Source organism: Solea solea, chromosome 11, assembly GCF_958295425.1.
Source record: "Solea solea chromosome 11, fSolSol10.1, whole genome shotgun sequence".
NCBI lineage: Eukaryota > Metazoa > Chordata > Actinopteri > Pleuronectiformes > Soleidae > Solea > Solea solea.
In genome coordinates, this window is record NC_081144.1 from 8,917,591 (window position 1) to 8,940,710 (window position 23,120).

Sequence of the window (23,120 nt, forward strand, 5' to 3'; positions counted from 1 at the left end):
CCCCTCTCTCTCGTGGCAGCATTTAAAAACAACCTGTGCCATGAAGTGCTTTATTTTCAGTACAGATCTTGTGGCAAAAGTTTATTTTATGTAGGAGGTAGACTGGCGGGAAATGTTTTTTTTTTGTAATAGAAGTATTCAGAGTCGTATAAATGTGTTCAAGCAGGAATCTGGCAGAAAAGCAGCGCTCTTTGTTTCCCTAATAATCAGTGGAGGTTATCCTCTGCCCACCAACTCTCCGTAATCTCCATCCATAATAACACAGCTGCTTCCGAGATGTGGCAGGAGGCAGGAGCCCCAAATGTCTTTGGTGAGAAGGAGAAAAGCCGCTCTTTGAAGACAGGCTGTAGGGAACATAAGGCTCTCCAGCCCTCCCAGGGTTTAATGTCTTATTATTTCCCACAGACGGCACCAAAATGAACAGTTTTGTCAATAGCAACACTGTTGTGCTGGTGTCACTTCTCCTGTATCCACAGTGATGGAGCGAACAGGCTTACAATTCAGGGGGGAAACTCAGAATGAAACTTGTTATTAGCTGTTCATTTAGCTGGCATTTCATATTTGAAGACTATTTTGGAGTGTGCTGGTGAGGGACCAGTCATGTACTCAGGATGAATTGATTAAGGCTGAGGAGTGGAATACATAAACATGGAGCCAAATATAGAATTATCCAATTATTTCTTTCAGCCGTCTCAGTCCCGGAGTGTCACCACATACATCTGCACCTCTGTCCCTGTCCCGGTGACCTATTCTATCTCAGCTTCATTTTTCTTTTATTATCAATTAAATACAACACTTTCTTCATGCAGCCTGGAGACCATGTTAACCGCACACGATGAACACGGTGAAAATGAGTTGTTTAGATGAAGAATTTATTCCTTCTCTCTTTTCTTTGTTGCCATCTTTGAAGGCAGCTGATTGGCTTATTAAAATGGACGGTGAGCGTACAAAACCTTGCAATTATGGAAGGGCGATCTGACTACATGTTCACTGCAACGCTTCCTTACTTAATCATGTGTGACTGCAGTAATAATGAATATCAGTGGATGACATCCTCTGCTATTTTGTCTAAACGTGCTCCTCTGTGGCTGCTCACCCTGGGCCGTCTAGCGCTCATGCATAGATTGTATGACAGCATGATTAATTGTGTTGTGTTCAGGAGGCAAACTAAACAAGCAGATGGATATGTGAGGAATCTTCAGCAGTGGGAGAGAAGTAACCGTATATATTGAAGGAGGGGGAACTGGTATAATGACAAATGTAACCGCACCCACATTTTTGCTGATATGTCAGAAAACCACTGTCCAGGAAACTAAACAATATATTTCTCCGAAGGATAAATGGGTTCTAATCTTCCACTTAGGTGCTCTGATGGCCTCTGTAATGGCAGCATAAGCTACTGTATCACAGTCACATTCAGTTTACTAGACTGGAAAGGGAATTTGACTGTATATGCAGAGAATATTTTGCAAATTCTGACATATTTTCTCTTAGTGTGCACTCAGCAAATGCAGATGTGCCCACAGAGGTAATATCCAATCATCAGCAGCATATAATTGTGTTAGACTTTAGACTGTCATGTGAGGTGTGAGTGGCGAGCGAAAAGATTTCCACGCCCTCACAAATTATTATTCACACAGCACTTTTTCCCCCTTAAATACATCAGCAACAGAAAGAAAAAAAAACGACATTGACTGTAGAATAAAGTATAGTATGCAAGTGCAAGCACAGCACAACGGAGAATGACGACTGGGTGCAGAAAATGTGCACGCTTCCAAGTTCCTCAGCAATAACGTGAAAATTGTGGCAAGAGAACACATTTCATTCATCGGCTTTTCAATCATCTGTCATCAAGTCACAGAGTTTTTATGATTATGCTTTACCAATTATTTTTTTTTGCCATCCACTAGCTCAGCAAATGCATGAATGAATGACCGTGAATGTGATGGTGTGATTTTACAATTGTGTGATAATCTCATTGCATGTGAACACTGACTTGGTGAGAGGAGAGCACGCTTCAAGAACACAGCGTGGCCTCAATGTGTAATTTGGCATTAACCCCTGTATAACATGCGAGTCATGTGACATCCAAATGGTTTGACGGGGGGGGGGATTTTCAGTCCGTGCTGGCTGAGACTCCTTGGCACGCACAGACACAGCGATGCCTAACTGACACGGCTGACAGCACAGTAACGCTGTGTAAACTGGGCTCATGCAACATGAAACTGCAAATACAATGTGGCTCTTGCGGATCGCCACAGAACACAGGGGAGCCCGGTACTCTCTCTTCCAGGTCTCCTTCATTACACGCTGAACAGAGTGGAAGCAATAAGACATGAAATCATAAAAACACAGACCCTGTGGTGCATGTGTGATGTGGAACACACCGGGAAGTGTTTCACCATGAAACAAAGAATTTATGTTGTGAACGTCCCTTAATAGAGCTCATGGAAGGTAATTTAGAAAATGAATCATTTATATCCAAATAATTAAATGTTGCAAGTAAACACTTATTGCTTCAAGTGAATAATTAACTAATTATTGAGGGTAAATAAATGGGTGGTGTGTTCCCAATATTCTGAGTACGGAAATCTACACACAGATTTAGTTCAAACATCATTTAAAAAAACATTTAGAGCAAAATAACACACATTTGAATGCATGAATATGAATAACTTTAAAATAATGCATATTTTATTAATTTATCTAGGAAATGGTTTGCTGAACATGCTGCATATTGCCTCTCAGGGAGAACAATAAAGATGAGTTTTTTCGATATGCTATGCAGCTACCCAATGTTTTTCTTTCCCCGCGGACACCCAGTGCCACAAAGAGTACAATATTCGACAAGCCCAGAATGTGTTATTATCTCGCTCTTCAAAGCTGTTGCATCATGGAGTGGCACTGCTGTGCAACAATAGCCAATTCAATTAACCAAAACATGCCATGACCTTTAACACAGAAAAATACATAATTATTATGTATAATATAACGGTTTCCAGGTACAACATGCGACACATTGCGTATTAGTTACAGATTTGTTTTCTCAAACTCAATTTCACAGCTTTCTCCATCAGAAACACTTTGAGTTAAATATCTCATGACTTTTCAACCACTGTCATTCCGCTCCACCGCCTCTGAATGACCACTCTGTTTCTATTGATTAAACCTTGAGATCGGCATTTCTTTCACTTTCTCTCTCTGGGGAGACATATTGACATTCAAAACTGCAGCTTCCCATATTAATAATTTACTCATTGACTGGGCTGTGGTCTTAAATATGCAGCAGAGCATTACAACGACATATAAAAAGTGTCAGTATCATCATTGTTATACTGCAGATGCAACTACTGGCCAGTCAGTTATTTGCTGAACAGCATTTCTGCTTTGTCTTACAACATAATAAAAATTAATAATGGAAATCATTTGACTGGTTGATGTCCAGGCTTCAATAATACGACTATTTAAAGTGCCCGAAAACATCACAGCTACAGACAAATGCTATTGTCTATTCTTAATTGTAATGAAGCAAATGGCCCTTTTCCACCTATGGTCCCAGCTCGCCTCGACTGGCCTTGCCACAGCACGACACGGGCAGAGTCGTCACTGCACGGCTGCATGAAACTGCCGTGACTTTGTTTTACACGCACAAACGAGTGACTCGTGACTTGTAAAGCAGTTGTTTTCAGTGTAACTGAATCATTAGAATCAGTATTTCCTCCATGACCAGAGCACAGACTCCGTCTGGCACATGTCACTGGGCTGAAATACAGTGGCAGGGTTTGTGATGCTGCTCGCTGGTCACGATCAGCAGTGCTGTCACTAAATACACCAGACTCCTCTGTTAAATATTGAGATGTTAGATATTTCCCTGGTATTTGTTGGAGATTAACCCACATTTTTAGGATTGTTAAGTCTTTTTAACTGATCTACATTTCTGCATTGTTCGGCTTGATTCTTGTGTCGGACGTCTCTTCCTGTGACAGTAGTCTGACCAATCAGTGGCCGGCGGTCTGGCGACGTCACGCACTCAGCTCGCTTGGAACCTCACCAGAGCAGGTACTAAAAATGTACCTGGTACCAGGTACTATGCTAGTGGCAACGCAACGGTGCCGTGCCAAGGCGAGGCGAATCGAGCGGATGGAAACACACAATAAGCTAAAGCCTAGATGTACTTCTACTGCTACTACTACAGATACGGAAAATAACAAAATATTAGCCAAATTGGCTTTTCGATGAGATCACACAATAAGGCAAGTAAAAGAGTTGAAGTGAAATTTAAAAAATAATAATATATAAATAATATAGAAAAGGTCACAGAGTATTTAATTGATTGAATGTCATTGGTGTTTATCAAATTAAAAACAAACGTAAAAGAACTCAAAGTACATTATTTTTACATTACATTACATTACATTATTGAAAAGTAAAAGTATTTACAAAACAGACGTCCTCAGCTACTCACTGCATAACCTCCACAGAACTTATTAGAACTTGTGTGTAACAAAGTAATAATCAAAACAGTAGTTGATAAATATATCTTCTCAATTCCAGATGTGACAGTTGTGAGGCTGATGTAAATCAATGCAAACAGACTAAATTAACAGATTACTGAATAATATTTGAGAATAAATTCAACACTTGAATCTTGATAAACAAACACGGTAATGGATTTAAGGATAACAGGTCCAACACACTTATGGAAAATGTACATTATGAGATTGTACATGCAAAAGGTTATTATTGGCTGCTGCAGATATAACTCCAAAACAATTAAGACAAATTAAACATATTATTTTACAGAGGTTGAGATTTTTCCTCTGGAGGAAGTAGGAACACTATTTCTGACCACAACTGGGTGTACTGAGTGAGATATTATATATTAATATAAATGATATGAAACTGCTGGTCAAACCCTGTGCGTACATAACATAAAAACTAGAACATGTCTCCCTCTAGTGACTGAATAGGTGTAAACAGTCCCTAGAGTTAGGACTTAAAAAACTGTTTTGCATTAATATTCATTAAAGAAAGTACAAAGATCTAATGCAAAGATGTGTTAAACACGGTTTGTCATTAGAGTCACATAAAGCTCTAAAACCCATAAAATAGTGGTCAGTGGATCATATAACATGGGAGCTATTGATAAAAATGGGGATCTTTTTGAATTTATATTCACATAAACTTTGAAAAGGCACTCAAAGCAAACGTGTTTATATAAAATGTAAGATACACTGTGATCCGATACTAGAAGGGGTGTCCTGGGCGTCTGGGGTGGTAATAGGATTTGCTATTGATTTGGTGATCTAATTAGTTTGTTCAGTATTAAACAGTAAATCCAATCCTCTTTGTCTCGGGTTGTAATACCTTTTGGCACTGCTACACAGTGAGTGGCAGGACGAAAATGTCTCGTTGAGGTCTTATGTCAGAGGAGATTGGCCAGACTGGTTCAAGATAATAGAAAAGCAACAGTAACTCCACCTTTATAGGTGTAAGGTATGTAGAAGACAACCACTGAACAGGCAGAGGCATATTGCACTACTCCTGCCACTTCATTAGGTGTCCTGTGTAATTAATAACGTATGTTTTGAATAACAAAATGTAAAATATGTTTATAGTTTTCAGTACTGACTTTTCATAAAAATGTATATTATTTTGGTAGGGAAAGCCCACCTTGGTTTAAAAATCTTGTGTGCATCCATCATTCTCACTCCCTTTTAACCAGCAGAATACTGACAGACAATAATCCACCAAACCGATCACAATGTTCAGTTCAATAAACTGCTTAAAATTCAGTCTATGGAGATGAAATGTTGGCGTATGCACATTTGTAGCTCATACCTCACAGAGGAATAATGAGCAGATAAGGGTAAGGGTCTTGAATGTACATTAGTACCTGCTGCTGAACTTTCTCTGCCTTCACTTCACTGGCCACACGCAGAGTTGATGTCATCTTCCGTACAGGGTTCACACTGACGTCCGCAAAGCTGCCTAATTAGGTGCAGACACATGATCTTCTAAAGAACTTACTCTGATGTTTCATTCATTTTTGAATTCACATGAAAACGTGCTGTCCACAGCTTGTTAACCTCGTGATAACCCAAATTTAAGTGTAAATGTTGTGCAGTTTTAATAATGTAAAAGTGTTTCTCAAAACCTGTCTACAGCCGATGGATTTCATTGTTTCAAGATCATGACATTACCACCTGCAACTAATGGTTCATGTCAGTGTCCACCAAAAAAATAATAAATAACACACAGATCCATTTTGCAGTGAACTTTATTCAGATCAGAGCCAAACAGGCATTTAAAAGACTTTGCTCTAAACATGAACAAACTGGCAAAAGTCGAATACCAGTTACAATTTTTCATTTATGGAATTTAACTCTCTCCCTTGTGCTTCCTTTAAAACTCCTCTCCTTCCTCCTCTCCCTCACCCTCAATGGAGTCGACTCCCACCTCCTCATAATCTTTCTCGAGCGCTGCCATGTCCTCTCTGGCCTCAGAGAACTCTCCTTCCTCCATACCCTCACCTACATACCAGTGAACAAAGGCGCGCTTGGCATACATCAGGTCAAACTTGTGGTCGAGCCGAGCCCAGGCCTCAGCGATGGCAGTGGTGTTGCTCAGCATGCACACAGCTCTCTGGACCTTGGCCAGGTCTCCACCAGGAACCACAGTGGGTGGCTGGTAGTTGATGCCGACCTTGAAACCAGTGGGACACCAGTCCACAAACTGGATGGAGCGCTTGGTCTTGATGGTGGCGATGGCAGCGTTGACATCTTTGGGCACCACGTCACCACGATACAAGAGACAGCAGGCCATGTACTTGCCATGACGAGGGTCACATTTCACCATCTGATTGGCTGGTTCGAAGCAGGCGTTTGTGATCTCAGACACTGAGAGCTGCTCATGGTACGCCTTCTCAGCAGAGATGACAGGGGCGTAGGTGGCCAGAGGGAAGTGGATACGGGGATATGGCACCAGATTGGTCTGGAACTCGGTCAGATCAACATTGAGGGCACCATCAAAACGGAGGGAGGCGGTGATGGAGGACACAATCTGACTGATCAGCCTGTTCAGGTTTGTGTAGGTAGGACGCTCAATGTCAAGGTTCCTGCGGCAGATATCATAGATGGCCTCATTATCTACCATGAAAGCACAGTCAGAGTGCTCCAGGGTGGTGTGGGTGGTCAGGATAGCATTGTAGGGTTCCACCACTGCAGTGGACACCTGGGGAGCTGGGTAGATGGAGAACTCCAGCTTGGACTTCTTGCCATAATCGACAGACAGACGCTCCATCAGCAGGGAGGTGAAGCCAGAGCCGGTGCCACCTCCAAAGCTGTGGAAAACCAGGAAGCCCTGCAGACCAGTGCACTGGTCAGCCTGAGGACAGAGAGGGAGACAGTGATTAAAACATGTGAAACAATAGTACGATGTAAAATACTTTGACTTTTTGTTATAAAAAATTAAGAAACTCGGTCCACCACTAAATTACCCACCAGTTTGCGGATCCTGTCCAGCACCAGGTCAATGATCTCCTTGCCAATAGTGTAGTGTCCACGGGCGTAGTTGTTGGCCGCATCTTCCTTCCCAGTGATCAGCTGCTCAGGGTGGAACAGCTGACGGTAGGTCCCAGTGCGCACCTCATCTAAAGAAAAATATTACTTATTATATTATAATTACCATTGTACATAATATACATTCATAATTGTGCCTTAATTAATGTTTAGAGAAAAGCTATCACACTCACCGATGACAGTGGGCTCCAGGTCGACAAAAACGGCTCTGGGGACGTGCTTTCCAGCTCCAGTCTCACTGAAGAAGGTGTTGAAGGAGTCGTCTCCTCCCCCAATGGTTTTGTCACTGGGCATCTGTCCATCAGGCTGGATTCCATGCTCCAGACAGTAAAGCTCCCAGCAGGCATTGCCGATCTGGACACCAGCCTGACCAACGTGGATGGAGATGCACTCACGCTGGGGTGAAGAGAAATATAATTTGGATTAAGATGCATTTCTGGCATTAGAAACAAGATTTCCACACCATTCCTAATTTAAATGATGAATACAAATGCAAACACAAGACAACAACCATGAATTGTCTCCTTCAGTACATAGAATTACTGCAGAGAGAGGATTATCTAGGTCAGACATGTTGCTTTGTGCTGTCTCTTGAAAAAAGACGCATTAAGATTCTTCACTGAGTTTATGTCCCATCACATTTTCCTTTGTTTTCTTTCTTTTTCCTTATAAATGGCAGACATAAATATTATGCTTGGCTTAGATTAATGGGACACAAAAAGAAAAAATGAAATGTATAACTTCAATGTGATCTTTAACACAACACTGCTGCATCTTTTTCTTATATCTTTTTTTAATATGTATAAAGGCTCAGAAAATGGCGGCAAAGATGGCTAGAAACCAATGGTAAAACGTTTGATTTAATCTGATTTAGGAGAGTCGTGTGAGAGGAAAGGATTAACTGTTGGTAATGTATAAATATATTCGACTGAATTTAAAAAGGAAACGCTCTGCAACCTCCATTATATTTGTAGTAGTCTGTAATTGTGCCTTGGTTATGAATTTCAAGTAGTGGTGCACTCCAATATACATCAATTTATAATAGAAAGAGCTTTTTTCTCCACCATTCACGTTTAATACGAATTTAACATTAACACAACAGATGAAGAACATATTAGACATTTAATATGATTTTATACTCACCATTTTTGCTTGTCGGTATTATGTAATGTAATGTGACAAGTCTAAATAAGGGTGCAGGTGGATGTGCTGTATCTGCGGCTCCTTTACTGCAGTGCGTAGCTCCTCCCGGCGATTTGAGAGAAAAAAAAGAACAAGCACAATGGCCCCGCCCTTTTTTAAACAACGCTTCTTTTTTGCGACAGCGCCGTCTAACGAAGTGGATGAACGGAACACAATTTAAAATATTTTTTTCCAGGCTCATGCTACTTCTTCTAAGATGTTTTCTATTCACTATTTCACTGTCTCCGTATAGTTCTATTGGCTTAGTCCACCTGAATCCTTGTCTCATAGTTGTTATGGTTTATTCCACCTGAATACTTCTTATTATCTTATAAATATGTGTTTCTACGTGTTACATGACGAGAAGTTTTTTTTAATTATATTTGGCTAATTTATATTTACACACGGGCTTATCTATAGAAGTATGGAAGCCCTTTCTGCCACAAAAAATATTAGTAAATCATAATTATGAGAAGGTATTTAATCATCATGAGATACTAAGTCATAATAATGAGATACTAAGTCATAATAATAAGATACTAAGTCTAGATGCTATTTCATATTTATGAAATTTTAAGTCATAATGAGATACTAAGTCATAAAAATTTGATATTATCTCATAATTATGACATCATAGAGGTATGGGATATTATCTCAAAAGTAAGTAAATAAGTAAGTATCTCATAATAATAATAATGATGATGACTTAGCATCACATAATAACAATGATTTAGTATGTCATATCAATGACTTAGGTATGCATTCTTCTTTTGCATGTGGCGGAAACAGGCTTCCCTACTGATGCAACTAAACAGGGCTTTGTTTGAAGCTACATATGCTTGAAAAGAACTACAGTAAAGAAAATATCAAACTGTCTTCTGTCAGTGTTATAATCACAGATATATAAACTGCCTCCAGGGCACAGGGTCATCAAATGCGGCGTGATCTGAGTGTCTCTGGATTGTCATATTTCCGACCGTCCTTGAACGCATCATGTATTTCTGTTTACGGTATCGTGGCGCAGAGGATCTCGGAGCCCGCGGCGTCAAACTTTCATATCGCCTCCATTTGCACGTTGTGGCCGCTTTACGCTCGTTTAAAGCGTTAACACCAGGTGAAGGCGAACGCTGGTAAGTCGTCTCGAGTTGTCCTGGGGTTTTAGTGGCGTTATTTTTCGTGGGGTTAGAATGACAGAAGAAGCAGTGACGCTATGTCCCGTAGGAAAGGAGCCTCGCGTGAACGTGACGCTAATTAGATGTTTACAGACGATGCGGTGTTGAAATCGTGTCCTGAAGATACAGCGTTTAAACGTGTGTATTGTTGTTTGTTTGGTATGAAACATGTAGATTAATGAAACGACACAGACAGACATGTTGTATCACATCGTGTAAAGCGTGGCGGGAGTTAATTAGCGAGATGAAAGTTGCTCAACAGTTTCCATCCTGTCGTGTTGTGGTAATAATAGCATATGCTTTGAAGGATTTAGCTGTGGATATTGTGGCTTCGTGTTTAGCGTTGCATAAGACATTTGAATATTATGGTTTTGCATGGGACCAGTTGAAGACTGAGGCCTCTCTGTGCTCACTGTTGTGGACATGTATGGTATGGCTGCAAGACATCAATGACAAAGTGTTTGTCGCTGGTGGAATTAAAGTACCCACACTAAAATGTCTGCACTATTTTTGAGATACTTCTGCGAAAGTATTTTTCTTTCCCTGCTTCTTCATCACACTTTAGTTAATTCACCACGTTGTCAGACATCATCTGGTAGTAGTTAATTTATAAATAAACGTATGAAAAGTTGATGAAATATCCTGAAATAACCAGCTTCTCAAATGTGACAATGATCTTTTTGTTGTGCACAAGTCAATATTTTTGTTATTTACAATAATTGTAATATTTTGACTGTTCCATTGTAATAATTTTGGGCTTTCCCACATAAAAAACGACCATTGTGAAACAGTGGTGGTTATTTCTTTAGTCATGAGGGAGAATTCAACAACCGCCTGCTAAAATGTTTCTGACTGTGTGTGAAATTTAGGACTACCATCTTGCTGTGACCTAAACAATTGCAACATGCAACATTCTCCTCTTCCGCAGTCTTTCATTTGAAAAACAGTTGCCAGGGCATGATTTATCTGCTTTTGTTGAATGTTGATGACATTTTATCTTCAATGTTAACTTGTATTGTATTAAACCCATATATGTGTAAAAGTAATTACCTCAAGCTCCTTTTCCAAATTGGCATCTCAACTTGGCCTCACCCTCTCTCTAGCCATGCCCAGGACCACATTCTCCTCCTTATGCAGCCCTGTCTTTGGATTTTTCACCACAGACTTAATAAAAAGATAAATAACCAGAGCGCTATTCATCTTCTTTTCCTCTTGTTAATTAGATCCATGTCACACAGTGTGCTTTGTAATGGTCTTATGAGACTGCTGAAATTGCACAATCTGTATTAGTGAGAAACTACCCTTTGAAAGAATTCTTTAGACTCTTAGTAACCGTGGCATTAAAGGGGACATATTATACCCTATTTCCCCCATTAAAATAGTTCCCTGGTGTCCTAATGAACATGTCAGTGACATGCTTTGGTCAAAATACCATAAGGATGAAGAATCATAGTAGTTCAATAACCCTGCTAAACCCGCCCCTTTCAGAACGCTCGGTTTTCGTGCAAGGTCCCTTTATATGCAAATGAGACACAGGCAAACACACACCCACTTCTTCCAGGGGGTTTCTGATTTGTCCTCTTTACAGCTCTATTCGTCTCCCCCTCCCTCCACTAGCTCTCTGACAATATCAACATGTCAGCGAGAGTGCCGTCACAGGAAGAGACGTCCTACATAAGGATCGAGCCGAACACTGTCCAACTGTAAATCAGTTAAAAACACTTAGGAACAGAAGATCAGCGGTGACACAGAGAGTGCAGCACCGCTGCACAGAGAGTGCAGCACCGCTGATCGCCACTGCTGATCGCCAGCGGCGCGCTGAATAAACTGTATGTTGCTGTATCAGACCGGAGACTGTGCTCCGGAGACCTCACCACCGCTGACCAGCTCCGGTGCTCCGGCAAGCTGGCGATCAGCGGTGGCGATCACCGTGTAACGCGCTACCGCTGATCGCCAGCGGCGCGCTGAATAAACTGTATGTTGCTGTATCAGATCGTGTGTTCGCACCACTTCACATCAGACTGCAAACAGCGGTCGCCGCATTTAGTCAGGGGACGTATTTCACCGACGTACAAACACACACATTGTTAAGAAAAGATCACATAGAGCTCATAACTGACCATTCTGACACGTCCTAATTAAACATATTTGTTCAGTACGTCCTCCATGACCGGAGCACAGACTCAGTCTGATACAATCACATAAAGCAGCTGTTTATGCAGCTCGCCGCTGACGATCAGCGGTGCTGCACTCTCTGTGTCACCGATCGCTGATCGCCACCGCTGATCGCCAGCGGCGCGCTGAATAAACTGTATGTTGCTGTATCAGACCGGAGACCTCACCACCGCTGACCAGCTCCGGTGCTCCGGCGAGCTGGCGATCAGCGGTGGCGATCACCGTGTAACGCGCCACCGCTGATCGCCAGCGGCGCGCTGAATAAACTGTATGTTGCTGTATCAGACCGGAGACTGTGCTCCGGAGACCTCACCACCGCTGACCACCTCCGGTGCTCCGGCGAGCTGGCGATCACCGTGTAACGCGCCACCGCTGTATCAGACAGTCTCCGGTCTGATACAGCAACATACAGTTTATTCAGCGCGCCGCTGCCGATCAGCGATCGCCAGCGGCAGTTTAGGCTATCGGTGACACAGAGAGTGTAGCACCGCTGCACAGAGAGTGCAGCACCGCTGATCGTCAGCGGCGAGCTGCATAAACAGCTGCTTTATGTGATTGTATCAGACTGAGTCTGTGCTCCGGTCATGGAGGACGTACTGAACAAATATGTTTAATTAGGACGTGTCAGAATGGTCAGTTATGAGCTCTATGTGATCTTTTCTTAACAATTTGTGTGTTTGTACGTCGGTGAAATACGTCCCCTGACTAAATACGGCAACCGCTGGCCGCAGTCTGATGTGAAGTGGTGCGAACACACGATTGCTGACTTTATCCGGCACATTAGCTTCATATATAAAATCCTCTGTAAAACACTGTGCTCCACTGTGCAGCCACCAACAGCACACTTGTCCCGCCACGTTGACATAATACCGCTCTTCCTCCCTCGCCTGCACTCTGGCAGGGACAAGGTGGAGCTAAGGTGGAGCTTGCGAAGTAAACGTACTGGTGGGGCGGTAACATTCGCGGTGAAATGCGCATGCTGACGTCATAAGCGCAGGGAATTCAACATCGAGCGTTTTATCGCCTATACTTACACTAAGCGGAACCACGAAAACATGACTGAGTATTGTTTTTCCACACTTTGGCGACTGGTAGGGCCCCCAGAGTCCCAAATATCAGTATTAAAATGGTTAAAAAGTTGATTTTGCATAATATGTCCCCTTTAATGTATTTATCTTGTATTTCTTTTTAAACCAAACAATCATTTGAATAACTGGGAAAAATCACAAGAGTTGTACTTGTATTTAGTTGAGTGTTAACACTCTTATTTGGGTGAAGCATCTGAATAGTTTCTCCACTGATGTTTATGGAAAGTTCCAACTGATGAGCAGGAATTACAGGAATGCATTGGTAGTTGATACAAGAAAAACTGGGTATTTGAAATCATCCGTGGTTGTAAAGCCAGAGGCTTAATTCAAAAACAAAGACTTAAGAACATCCAGGAAAGGTACTTTTACCTTTCCTGGATTTTCTTAAAGATAATTGACAAGGGCATGGTTGTGATTATTTAAGTAAAAGTAGTAAGTTAAAGAAAGAAAGAAAAAAGGCTTAAAAAATAGCATTGGTGGTAAAATATTTGTTGAAATGAGTAACGCATCACATTTCAAACAATATTTCCATATGAAATGTTTAGGACAAGAACTACCAAGTGAAGTCAATGATGACATTTTGTAAACACGTTAATTGATAACAGATTCACATATAGTAACCATTAGGTGCAGTCCTAGTTTTGACTAATATAATATTTAAATACTCTTGTAGTTACCCTCAAGCATTTTGTGGGCAGACTTTTAAAGACTGTCATTGAAAACATTACATTATTAATAAAGTCTTACCACAAGTTTGCATAAGAAGCTCGTCAACCAAATTCACACAGATATTATAGGGTTATATCTGCTCTCTGAGATGAGTGCACAGTTTAGGGAGTCTTTTTATTGCCAGGCCTCACTCAGCGGTGGAGAAGCAGGAGTTTATGTCACCCCCACTGTGGTGGTTGCATTGTCCTCAGCTGCCTGCATTGACAGCAGAACTGTCTGTTTAGTTGCTAGCATTTGAAAGTCTGGGCTCTGTTTTGCTGTTGACAATGAGGTGACAAAAATTCAAAAGGGTGTTTGTAAATTGCAAGTTTGCAAGGGGCAGCAGTTGCATTAAACCTTAGAGAAAGAGAGTTGTAAGCAGCTTCTTCATGTAAACAGTTTTTTTATTTACCCTGTTCACATGCACATAGCAGCTCCCAGATAAACACAATGTACAACATAAATCACTGAATGCTTGGGACTCATGAAGCCGCAGTGTTACGAAACACTGAATAAATCACCCTTTTTTTTTTGATTGAATGATAAAAGATGGACATAAATAGTGCTTTGTTTTTGTCAAGTTTTGCTTCTGCGTCCATTGAGTGTTGTGCATTTAAGAATGTTGCTTAAGTTGGATGGTTCAGTAAATGTAGGATCGTTTGTGAAAAGCATGCTAACCATAAACACTAAAATGGTGTTGAACTTCATACCTGCTATATATCAAACAAATTATGCAAATTATGTCACTATCACAAGGTGGCAGCACCTGTGTGAGGGCGTACTTGGCTTCAAGTTTCTTCTTTATTTGTTTAATCCACTCGGCAAACAAACCACTGTACTCTCAGAGTTTCCATGTTCATTAGTTGTCTGTTTCCAGTAGCAACATGGTTCCCAAACGCAGACCGTTGAACCTCTCATGAACCTTTTAAGGAATAAAAAAATACACGTAACCATCTTTCAGCCAGAATGTGACAAAGTTTTGTGACTAACTGCACAACATCTTAATTTGTTTTACCCCTAGTATATTTGCAGGTCATGAGTTCAGGTCCAGGGGAAGACAGACGTCTACAGTTGTAGTACTTCATGAAAGGGGGCACTTTCACCTATAAAGCTGATCTGTGCAGGTGTTTAGAGGACATGTTACACTTCCACACTCACAGCGGTCGGATTGTTTGCACACCTCTGCTGTTTTTCTCCCTCTCTCCCTTCTGAGAGTATAACTTTCTGTCAGCTATTCCTGGAGCTGGTTGGTAAACATACTCATTGTGAGCTGCTTAATACCCCTTTCAAGCTGTCCTTATTAGGGGTGTGACGCTTTAACTTATTCATGCTGTTCTGTTCAGTATGCTAGACTCTTTTCTCATTGTGATTCAACTGTGAACTTTCTCTCATGGCACAGTATGGTACAGAGCTTTTACTTCATCTTTGTATCATGATACTTTTGGATTATGTTTAGATTATGCTCGCACCCCAAATTATTTTGATGTTTGTGATAAATTTGTGTAACAGAAAACAGTTATAACTTGGCGGTGAAGAACTGATTTATGGACTCTTTCTTTGTGCATGGACATTGTTAGGATTTGATGCAGTCCTGTTTTGGTCCCGTCACAACAGTGTCAAAATATGATGGTGTCTGCAACAAGGTGTGTGACATGAAAAAAAGAAAGATTCAAGCATTTCTACTGCTTGTGCAGTGCATTATGTATGAGTTCTGTGTAAGGAAATGCTATTACTTTACATTTACATGATCATTTACACACAAGTAAGGGAGAAAGATGTGGGGGGGGCTTTGAGTGCAGGTCTGGGTCCATCCTTCACAGGTCAGTTTGATCCCTTGTAAAGCCGTGTGGACCACTGCATTGTTGAATCCTGGTGTGGAATGTGTACCAAGGCTTTTGGCCAGAGCACCACGGGCTTTACGACAACCTTGATACAAATCTCTGTAAGGAGATACCTGTGAATTATCAGGGAGAGGGAACAAATGTTGACATTAGTTCAGGTCAACTGATGTTATTTATTGCCTTGTATGTGCTTTTTTTCTGCTGATTATACTGAGTACATACCTGACATTCAATCCCCCAAACAATTTAGCTGCAATTAATTACTTTCAGGAATTCAGTATCATATACTGAATATTGTATTTTAGAATTGGGAGTTGTAGAGTAAATATCCAGGATTATTATGTGTTGTTTCTTGAACTTGACCTGGAAAATAAACAATAACGGTAATTATTACAGTGTGATTTTACTTCAGGAGCACAACAAAAGTAATAGAATACATACATTAGATATTATGTTTATGAATTGCACAAATACACCTCGTGGATCAACACAACCTTTAGAATTGTGAATCATTTTGTAGTGTAAACTTTGTCTTTGGTTTACTGATTATTAACTATCAACTGAAAGATTGGGACGATTTATATAATCATGTAATCTGGAAGAAATTGATCAAATAGTAGTAGGGACCGACTGACCGACAGAATGATAATGCTGATATCCCGAGAGCAGTTATTAAAATAGTTGTCAGTTAATTTTGTGATGGTTGTCTCATCAGTTCAAGAGCATCATAACCAGGAATGACATTGGCGTTATTCCTGTTCATCTGCTGTGATCAGGGAGGCTCAGCACTGGTGCATATTTGTTGTGGTAAGCTGATTGCAGAATGGTATGACTGTGTATTCACTTTGCTTTTGTGCTGATGATGGTGAGGAGGCCCTGACTCACTGAGCTCCTCTCTGAAAGGCCACTTACTCACAGTGACTGACCACAGAGACATACCAGTGGGGTGGGGTGGAGTTTAAACTCTACCCACAGTGTCGGTTCACAACATGTTAGGTGTTCTTCCCAAAGCTCCCCCTTCCCTGGAAATGGACACTGCTGGTGTATTTATAGCTGCTGAGCACAAGCGAGCTCTCTTTTTTAAACACGGCTAAGGATCTGGTCCTTCCAACAAGAGTTGTGCCGAGTTTTGCTGTTACATATTCTCTGGTACGCTGTCGCTGCTTGTGTCTAGAGGGACTTGTCAGGTAGGAGAAAGAACAGTTTGGGATTTCAAAGCCTTTAATCTGTAACATTGCTTAAATCTTTGCCTGTGTAGCTGCTGATTTTGCTTATTTGCTTTTCAGGGCTTAATTTGGCATTGAAGTCTTTCTTCACCTTTATAGATCAGTAGTATATTTGATACGCGTGTTTCCACACATCTACAAAGTCAAGCAACATCTGTTATGATAATCATTAAATGATTAAGATAATATTAGACAGTGTGAAAAAAAGTTTCCTGTGAGAATTTGCTGCTTTTCTTTGTAGATATTGACCCCTTTGGGATTATTGTTGATAAGTAAAACGAGCTATTTGTAAAAGTTTGTTAGTGCTTTAGGAAACTATGCTTTTTGTGTATTGTTTGACATTTTATCGACCAACCAAAGTTATTATTTAAGAAAATCATCAACAGACGAGATATAAATATGTTTCTGGTCTTTCTCTGTTTCAGATGAAAACATAATTCGATGCAGGAAATGGATCACCCAGAGAGAGAAGAGATGGAAAGGCCAGTTTTGCAAACACAACCGTCCACTCTGCCGTTTTTTGACACGGCCCATGCCTTTAACCTGCTGCGGGGAATCCATGAACTCAGAGCGGAGCGTAAATTTTTTGATGTGACTCTGTGTGCTGAGGGTCGCGAGTTCCACTGTCACCGCACAGTGTTGGCCGCTGCCAGCACCTACTTCCGGGCTATGTTTACAGGAACACTGAGGGAGAGTGTTATGGACCGGGTAGTTCTACATGAGGTGTCAGCAGAGCTACTAGGTCTGCTGGTGGACTTCTGCTACACAGGACGTGTGACCGTCACTCAGGATAACGTGGACCTCCTTCTGAAGACGGCTGATCTGTTTCAGTTTCCCTCAGTCAAAGAGGCTTGCTGTGCATTTCTGGAACAGCGTCTGGATGTTTCCAACTGCTTAGAGATCCAGGACTTTGCAGAGGCTTATGCGTGCAGAGAGCTGGCAACCAGTGCTCGCCGCTTTGTCCTAAAAAATATAATGGAGCTGGCTAAAGGGACAGACTTTGAGAGGCTGCCTTGGAAGCGTCTGCTTGAGTTTATATCGGACAACGAGCTCTGTGTGGACAAGGAGGAGACAGTTTATCAAATTGCAGTGCGTTGGGTGAAGACTGATCTCAAGCGGAGACTGCACTACTGGCCGGAGCTCCTGCAGCAGATCCGGCTCCCTTTTGTCAGGAGGTTCTTTCTGTTGGCCCATGTCGAGAGTGACCCACTTGTGTATCTTTCGCCAACCTGCCTCCGCATGGTAAACGAAGCCCGTAGCTTTCAGTCATGCGAGTACGACCGCCATGACAGGCCCTGCCATCGAATGCGGCCACGGCCGTCCACAGGACTGGCAGAAATCCTGGTGGTGGTGGGAGGCTGCGACCAGGACTGTGATGAGCTGGTCACCGTGGACTGTTACAACCCCCAGACCGGACAGTGGCGCTACTTGGCTGAATTCCCTGACCACCTTGGAGGAGGATACAGCATAGCTGCCCTTGGAAACGATATGTATGTGACAGGTAAGTCAATTAACAACACTCAAAACATCTTTCTTCATTTTTAATTGTTCCTTTGCACTGGACTAGGTTTGGGATTTGATAAAAACATTCGGTTTTATTGATTCATTTAGAGATTCTGTTTCTAAACCAAGACATTTATTGAACCCAGACCTACAGTGGATGTTCAAGCCCTACAGTTGAGTCACAGTGTTCATGGTTCTGTGGTGACAGTTGTTGTGTATATTAGATTCAATGCTCTGTGAATGCTCCAGTCAGTAGATTTCCACTCCTGCTGTTTCATCTTATTAACAGCAGGAGTGGCCATCCGTCAGGGCTTATAAACAAACTGCAGCCTCTTTGGCCAGTAGCTCTGTGTTCAAGGCTGAGTGAGAAGGGACATGGTGTGCTGCCAGGTCACCATCATCTTCACTGTCATTGTTAGCGAGGACATTCTAACCTAACCTGTAAGAATGCCAGTGCCTTCTATGATAAATGTTTTGAGCCCTTCATGCAGACATTTCTAGACACTGATGATGAATCATAAATTTAGAAGTATTACTTACTGACACGGTGACAGAAATAACAGCAGTATTTGATTGCATAGTGTTGACTTGTAGATTAAATTTAAATGACCTTTGATGGATTTGGTGTCATTTTATTTTACTAAAATGTTTTGTTTTGACATATAATATATTGGCTTTAAATTATAAATGTGTTGTTGGTTGGTTAAAAATCCTCGGCTTCTGTCTGTTAGTGTCCTCATTTATTTTTTTTATTATTTATTATTCAGTGTCCATTTGATGTTAATTTATTCTTTATGTTAATTTATTCTCCCATTAAAAAGGGTTTTTTAATTTCATTTCATCCACCACTAACCCCTCCCTTTCCAAGGGCATTTGAGAACTACAGTGGCCCACCAGAAATGGTGGTTCCTCTTCAAAAGGTGGAAAAGTATGCTCTGTCTGGTTTGTTTGGGTTGCTGTAGAAACATGGGGGGCCCAAGATTTTGGTGTTCATAAAACAAGTCTATTAGTACAAAGAAAAGTCTTATTTTAAAGCCAATATATACATCCACAAACATACCTGCACATGAACACCAGTGAAAGTAGACACCATTAGATATTTTCCATGCTAACTGACTTCGTGTTTGCATCCTTTAGGGGGTTCTGACGGCTCTCGCCTCTATGATGGTGTGTGGCGCTACAGGTCCAGTGTCAATGAGTGGACAGAGGTGTCGCCCATGCTGAAGCCCCGCGAGTACCACAGCTCAAGTGTTATGAAAGGTCAGCTCTACGTGGTGGCGTCAGACAGCACTGAGCGCTACGATCACACACTGGACTGCTGGGAAGCCTTACCGGCCATGCTTCACCCCATGGACAACTGCTGCACCACCACATGCAGCGGACGCTTGTATGCAATAGGCTGCCTGGCCGGGGAAGACACGATGGCCGTCCAGAGCTACGATGCAGACACCAACCGCTGGACCATGGTCAACTGTGGACAGCTGCCTTCATGGTCCTTCACACCGAAGACTGTGACCCTCAACGGCCTCATCTACTTTGTCAGGTCAGGAGACAACAGATTTGTGAAAATGGTAACCTGTACACAATGGCAACAACATAGCTGTTGTGTATATATTCTACAGAGTAGTTAATAATTATATGATAACACTTGTAATGCAGTTTTTTTGAATTATTGTTTTGATAATTTTTTTTTTACTAAATAATCTTTGATTCAGTGGAATATTGCAACGTTTTGCATGGCGATATTATATCGTTTTTGAGACACCAAGTATCGATTTTTTTGAACTGATGTTACAAATAAACATTTACTTTTTAGGGATTAGCATAAAATAAATCAATTGACATTTCTATTAATGTCAATAATACCTGATAATATGGTATAGTGGTGTTTCTGGCGATTCCCACCTGTAACCACTATATGAGTCACTTATTTTAATATAATCCTTACAGAATATTAAATGTTTTGACCTTATTTAAAAGGTCAGAGGCAACTTTATGTAACTAATGCATGAATGCATTTGAAGCATGTATTGTTTTGGCAGTGACTTGACTTGGATGTTTCTCTATTCCTAGCGATGACTCAGCAGAGGTGGATGTTTATAATCCCCAGAAGAACAAGTGGGACAAAATTACCCCAATGAACCAGGTTTGTATTTCATATTGTATGTACCTCTCTTGCCATGCTTTGTTAGCAATCCTTTGTGATCTCTATAAATAGAGGTGTGAGCCCCACTGCTGTTCATCCAAAGTTGATGATGAACACAATCATAAATAACCCCTGAATGGAGTAAATACGGCGGCTGCCGTCCATTTCAAAACAATGCAGGAGCGTAGTTCACATAGGGCGGCAGATTTTCCCAAATACGGAAGCAAGATGCTGCACTTAAACCCAGCAGGTACACTGTGTTCATACACAAACACTTTCACACCAACTGTTTTATTTTGATCAACATTGAACATTTTTGGTAGATGCCAGCAACATATGGAAATTGAAAGTTAAAGTGTGTTTGCTTTAGGGCAGCAGGAGAGAATTATCACATAATGAGAGCAGAAAGTGACGATATTGGACTACGAAAAATTAAAACAATGTTACTGTATCTTAGGGCTGAACAATTTTGAATAAATGTCTAATTGTGATTATTTTGACAGGAATTGCGATTGCGATATCGGAGGGAATAGTCATTTTTACATCATTATTATAATTTTCATTTGAAAAACATATTTAAAATGATTATTGTGTGATATTTGTGCAGCTGTTTGAGAAACAAAGATGTTCTCTTCAGTCTGTAGAATAAGATGTGTATAGATTAAGACAATAATTCATCTAAAATTATATTTTGACACACATTTTGGCTTTAAAAAATATTGCGCCTCTTTAAGATTTCGATGAATTGTTCAGCCCTACTGTATCTACCCATCTATCCATCCATTAATATTATAATATTATATTGTATCACCTTTAAAACATACCAAGTATATTTTTTCCTTTTTTCTTTTATCCAGGTCCATGTTGGAGGGAGTGTGGCAGTCTTGGGTGGTAAATTATTTGTGTCCGGTGGTTACGACAGCACATTTGAGCTGTCGGATGTGGTGGAGGCCTACGACCCCACCACCCACAAGTGGACTCTCGCTGGACGACTACCACAGCCGACCTTCTGGCACGGCAGTGTCAGCATATTCCGCCAGTTCATGCCGCAGGTGTCCAGTGCGTTTGAACCCACTCTCATACCGGAGTCCAACGCCATTCACCTGCACCGCCATCAGCGCCACCAAGCGCTCCACAATCTCAACAACAATCTCAACCAGAACCAGGACGTGAACCCAGCTCACTGAGTTTAGACTTCAAAGTCCCTCTCGGAGGTGTTTAGTCTGTCCTCCCATCATTGTCCCATCATCAGTTTACTTTGAAATACCCCTGTCACAATTTTAAAGCGGAAGAGAGAGAAGCATTGCGTTGTCTGAGCTCTTTTTTAGTTCACTTTTTTAGTTCACTATGACACTTGAAGTGTCATAGTGACTATCACTTAAGTCTGGTGACTGGAGAAATATAAATGAAGGTTATGTTTCTTAACTTTGTTCATTTATGAAATGTTCTAGATGTCTCCATAGAAAAGTCTTAGGAGGTAGGTGTATGCTGCCTTTGATGGATTAGACCTGAAACAGTGAATAGTTTCTGTAAATGGGCAAACTTTTTATTTGAACAGTAATAGCAAGTAATAATTAATAAATGGTCAATATTTATGACCAAACAGAACAGAATTATCGATTGAAAATACACATGTCTTATATAGGGGGCATAAAACCTAATTGCACCCCATCAAACAATCAGGATTAAGCTAAATGTGAGATTTAGGTTGTTTTCAGAAAAAGAAAAACGACTGCTTCTCTTGAGGCCATTGTACCATGCAGTGGTAGAGACGAGTGTTTTAGTGTTTAGACATCTGTGAGTTAGCAGATGATCTGATGGTCTGAAGATGAGTCTCGATAAGCAGCCACAGGAATAACACAAACTGAAAAGTGGCGTTGTTGGTAATGTATGCTCCAAAAAATGAACAAATTGTCAAAGGAAGAAGTGAACTCTGGTTCTGCTGTGTAGATTTTTATCTACTAAAAAAAGTTCAGAGTCAGACTAAAATTAGCGTCACACTCTGACGATTTCTAGGCTTGAGCAAAAGCTAAATATTTGGTCAGAAATGGCAGTAAATCTGTCTACATTCCAAAAATGGCAACAATCAGTGTAGCACTAAACGGACAGATGACTTCGGATGTGTTGAGAGAAAAAAACACCCTCGACTTAAACGTGTGTTGAGAAGCCTTTTCTTCATGGTAGAATATCAGGATGGTTTCACATTTTACCATCTTTGGTTGATACTTTTTTTTGTAACATTGCTTGTAATCTAGGCTGAACAGCGCCCCCCTGTGTCAGCCCTGTCCTTGAAACGCCCTTATAACCACCAGTCTAATGTGCATGCTGTTTTTATTATTATTTATGAATGTGTGACTACTTTGTTTGTTTGTTTATTTATGGGCGTATTTGTGCTGTGGTTGCTAAAGATCTCCCTGCCCATCAACATTGGCAAATAGTGGAGGGTCAGCGGTCTCAACTGGAAACGCTATACAATCTCAATTTCCTCTTATGTGTTAA

General features: G+C 41.1%; 2 protein-coding genes across 3 annotated transcripts; one reads left to right on the forward strand and one right to left on the reverse strand.

The window, feature by feature from the left end:
* Positions 1-6,264: 6,264 nt before the first annotated feature.
* On the reverse strand, positions 6,265-8,846 carry LOC131468803 (tubulin alpha chain). Its single transcript, XM_058643409.1, has 4 exons — positions 8,724-8,846; positions 7,754-7,976; positions 7,503-7,651; positions 6,265-7,386 (listed from the first exon to the last, which is right to left on the reverse strand). The coding sequence occupies exons 1-4, from the start codon at positions 8,724-8,726 to the stop codon at positions 6,406-6,408; spliced, it is 1,356 nt and encodes a 451-aa protein (XP_058499392.1). The 5' UTR covers positions 8,727-8,846; the 3' UTR covers positions 6,265-6,405.
* Positions 8,847-9,766: 920 nt separating this feature from the next.
* On the forward strand, positions 9,767-21,950 carry klhl21 (kelch-like family member 21). Of its 2 annotated transcripts, none has more exons than XM_058642290.1 (5): positions 9,767-9,892; positions 17,398-18,473; positions 19,613-20,018; positions 20,549-20,621; positions 21,479-21,950. In XM_058642290.1, the coding sequence occupies exons 2-5, from the start codon at positions 17,414-17,416 to the stop codon at positions 21,806-21,808; spliced, it is 1,869 nt and encodes a 622-aa protein (XP_058498273.1). In that variant the 5' UTR covers positions 9,767-9,892; positions 17,398-17,413; the 3' UTR covers positions 21,809-21,950. The 2 variants fall into 2 exon arrangements, with proteins under 2 accessions (XP_058498273.1, XP_058498274.1); XM_058642291.1 differs by lacking the exon at positions 9,767-9,892 and adding an exon at positions 16,791-16,933.
* Positions 21,951-23,120: the final 1,170 nt, after the last annotated feature.

Bases quoted from the DNA above. Each gene is read 5' to 3' on its own strand.
- LOC131468803 (XM_058643409.1), bottom strand. The intron at 7,652-7,753 runs GTGAGTGTGATA...ATTTTTCTTTAG, and splicing joins CCTGGAGCCCACTGTCATCG to ATGAGGTGCGCACTGGGACC. The intron at 7,387-7,502 runs GTGGGTAATTTA...CTCTGTCCTCAG, and splicing joins TGGACAGGATCCGCAAACTG to GCTGACCAGTGCACTGGTCT.
- klhl21 (XM_058642290.1), top strand. From the start codon at position 17,414: ATGCAGGAAATGGATCACCCAGAGAGAGAAGAGATGGAAAGGCCAGTT. The intron at 18,474-19,612 runs GTAAGTCAATTA...TGCATCCTTTAG, and splicing joins AAACGATATGTATGTGACAG to GGGGTTCTGACGGCTCTCGC. The intron at 20,019-20,548 runs GTCAGGAGACAA...CTCTATTCCTAG, and splicing joins GGCCTCATCTACTTTGTCAG to CGATGACTCAGCAGAGGTGG.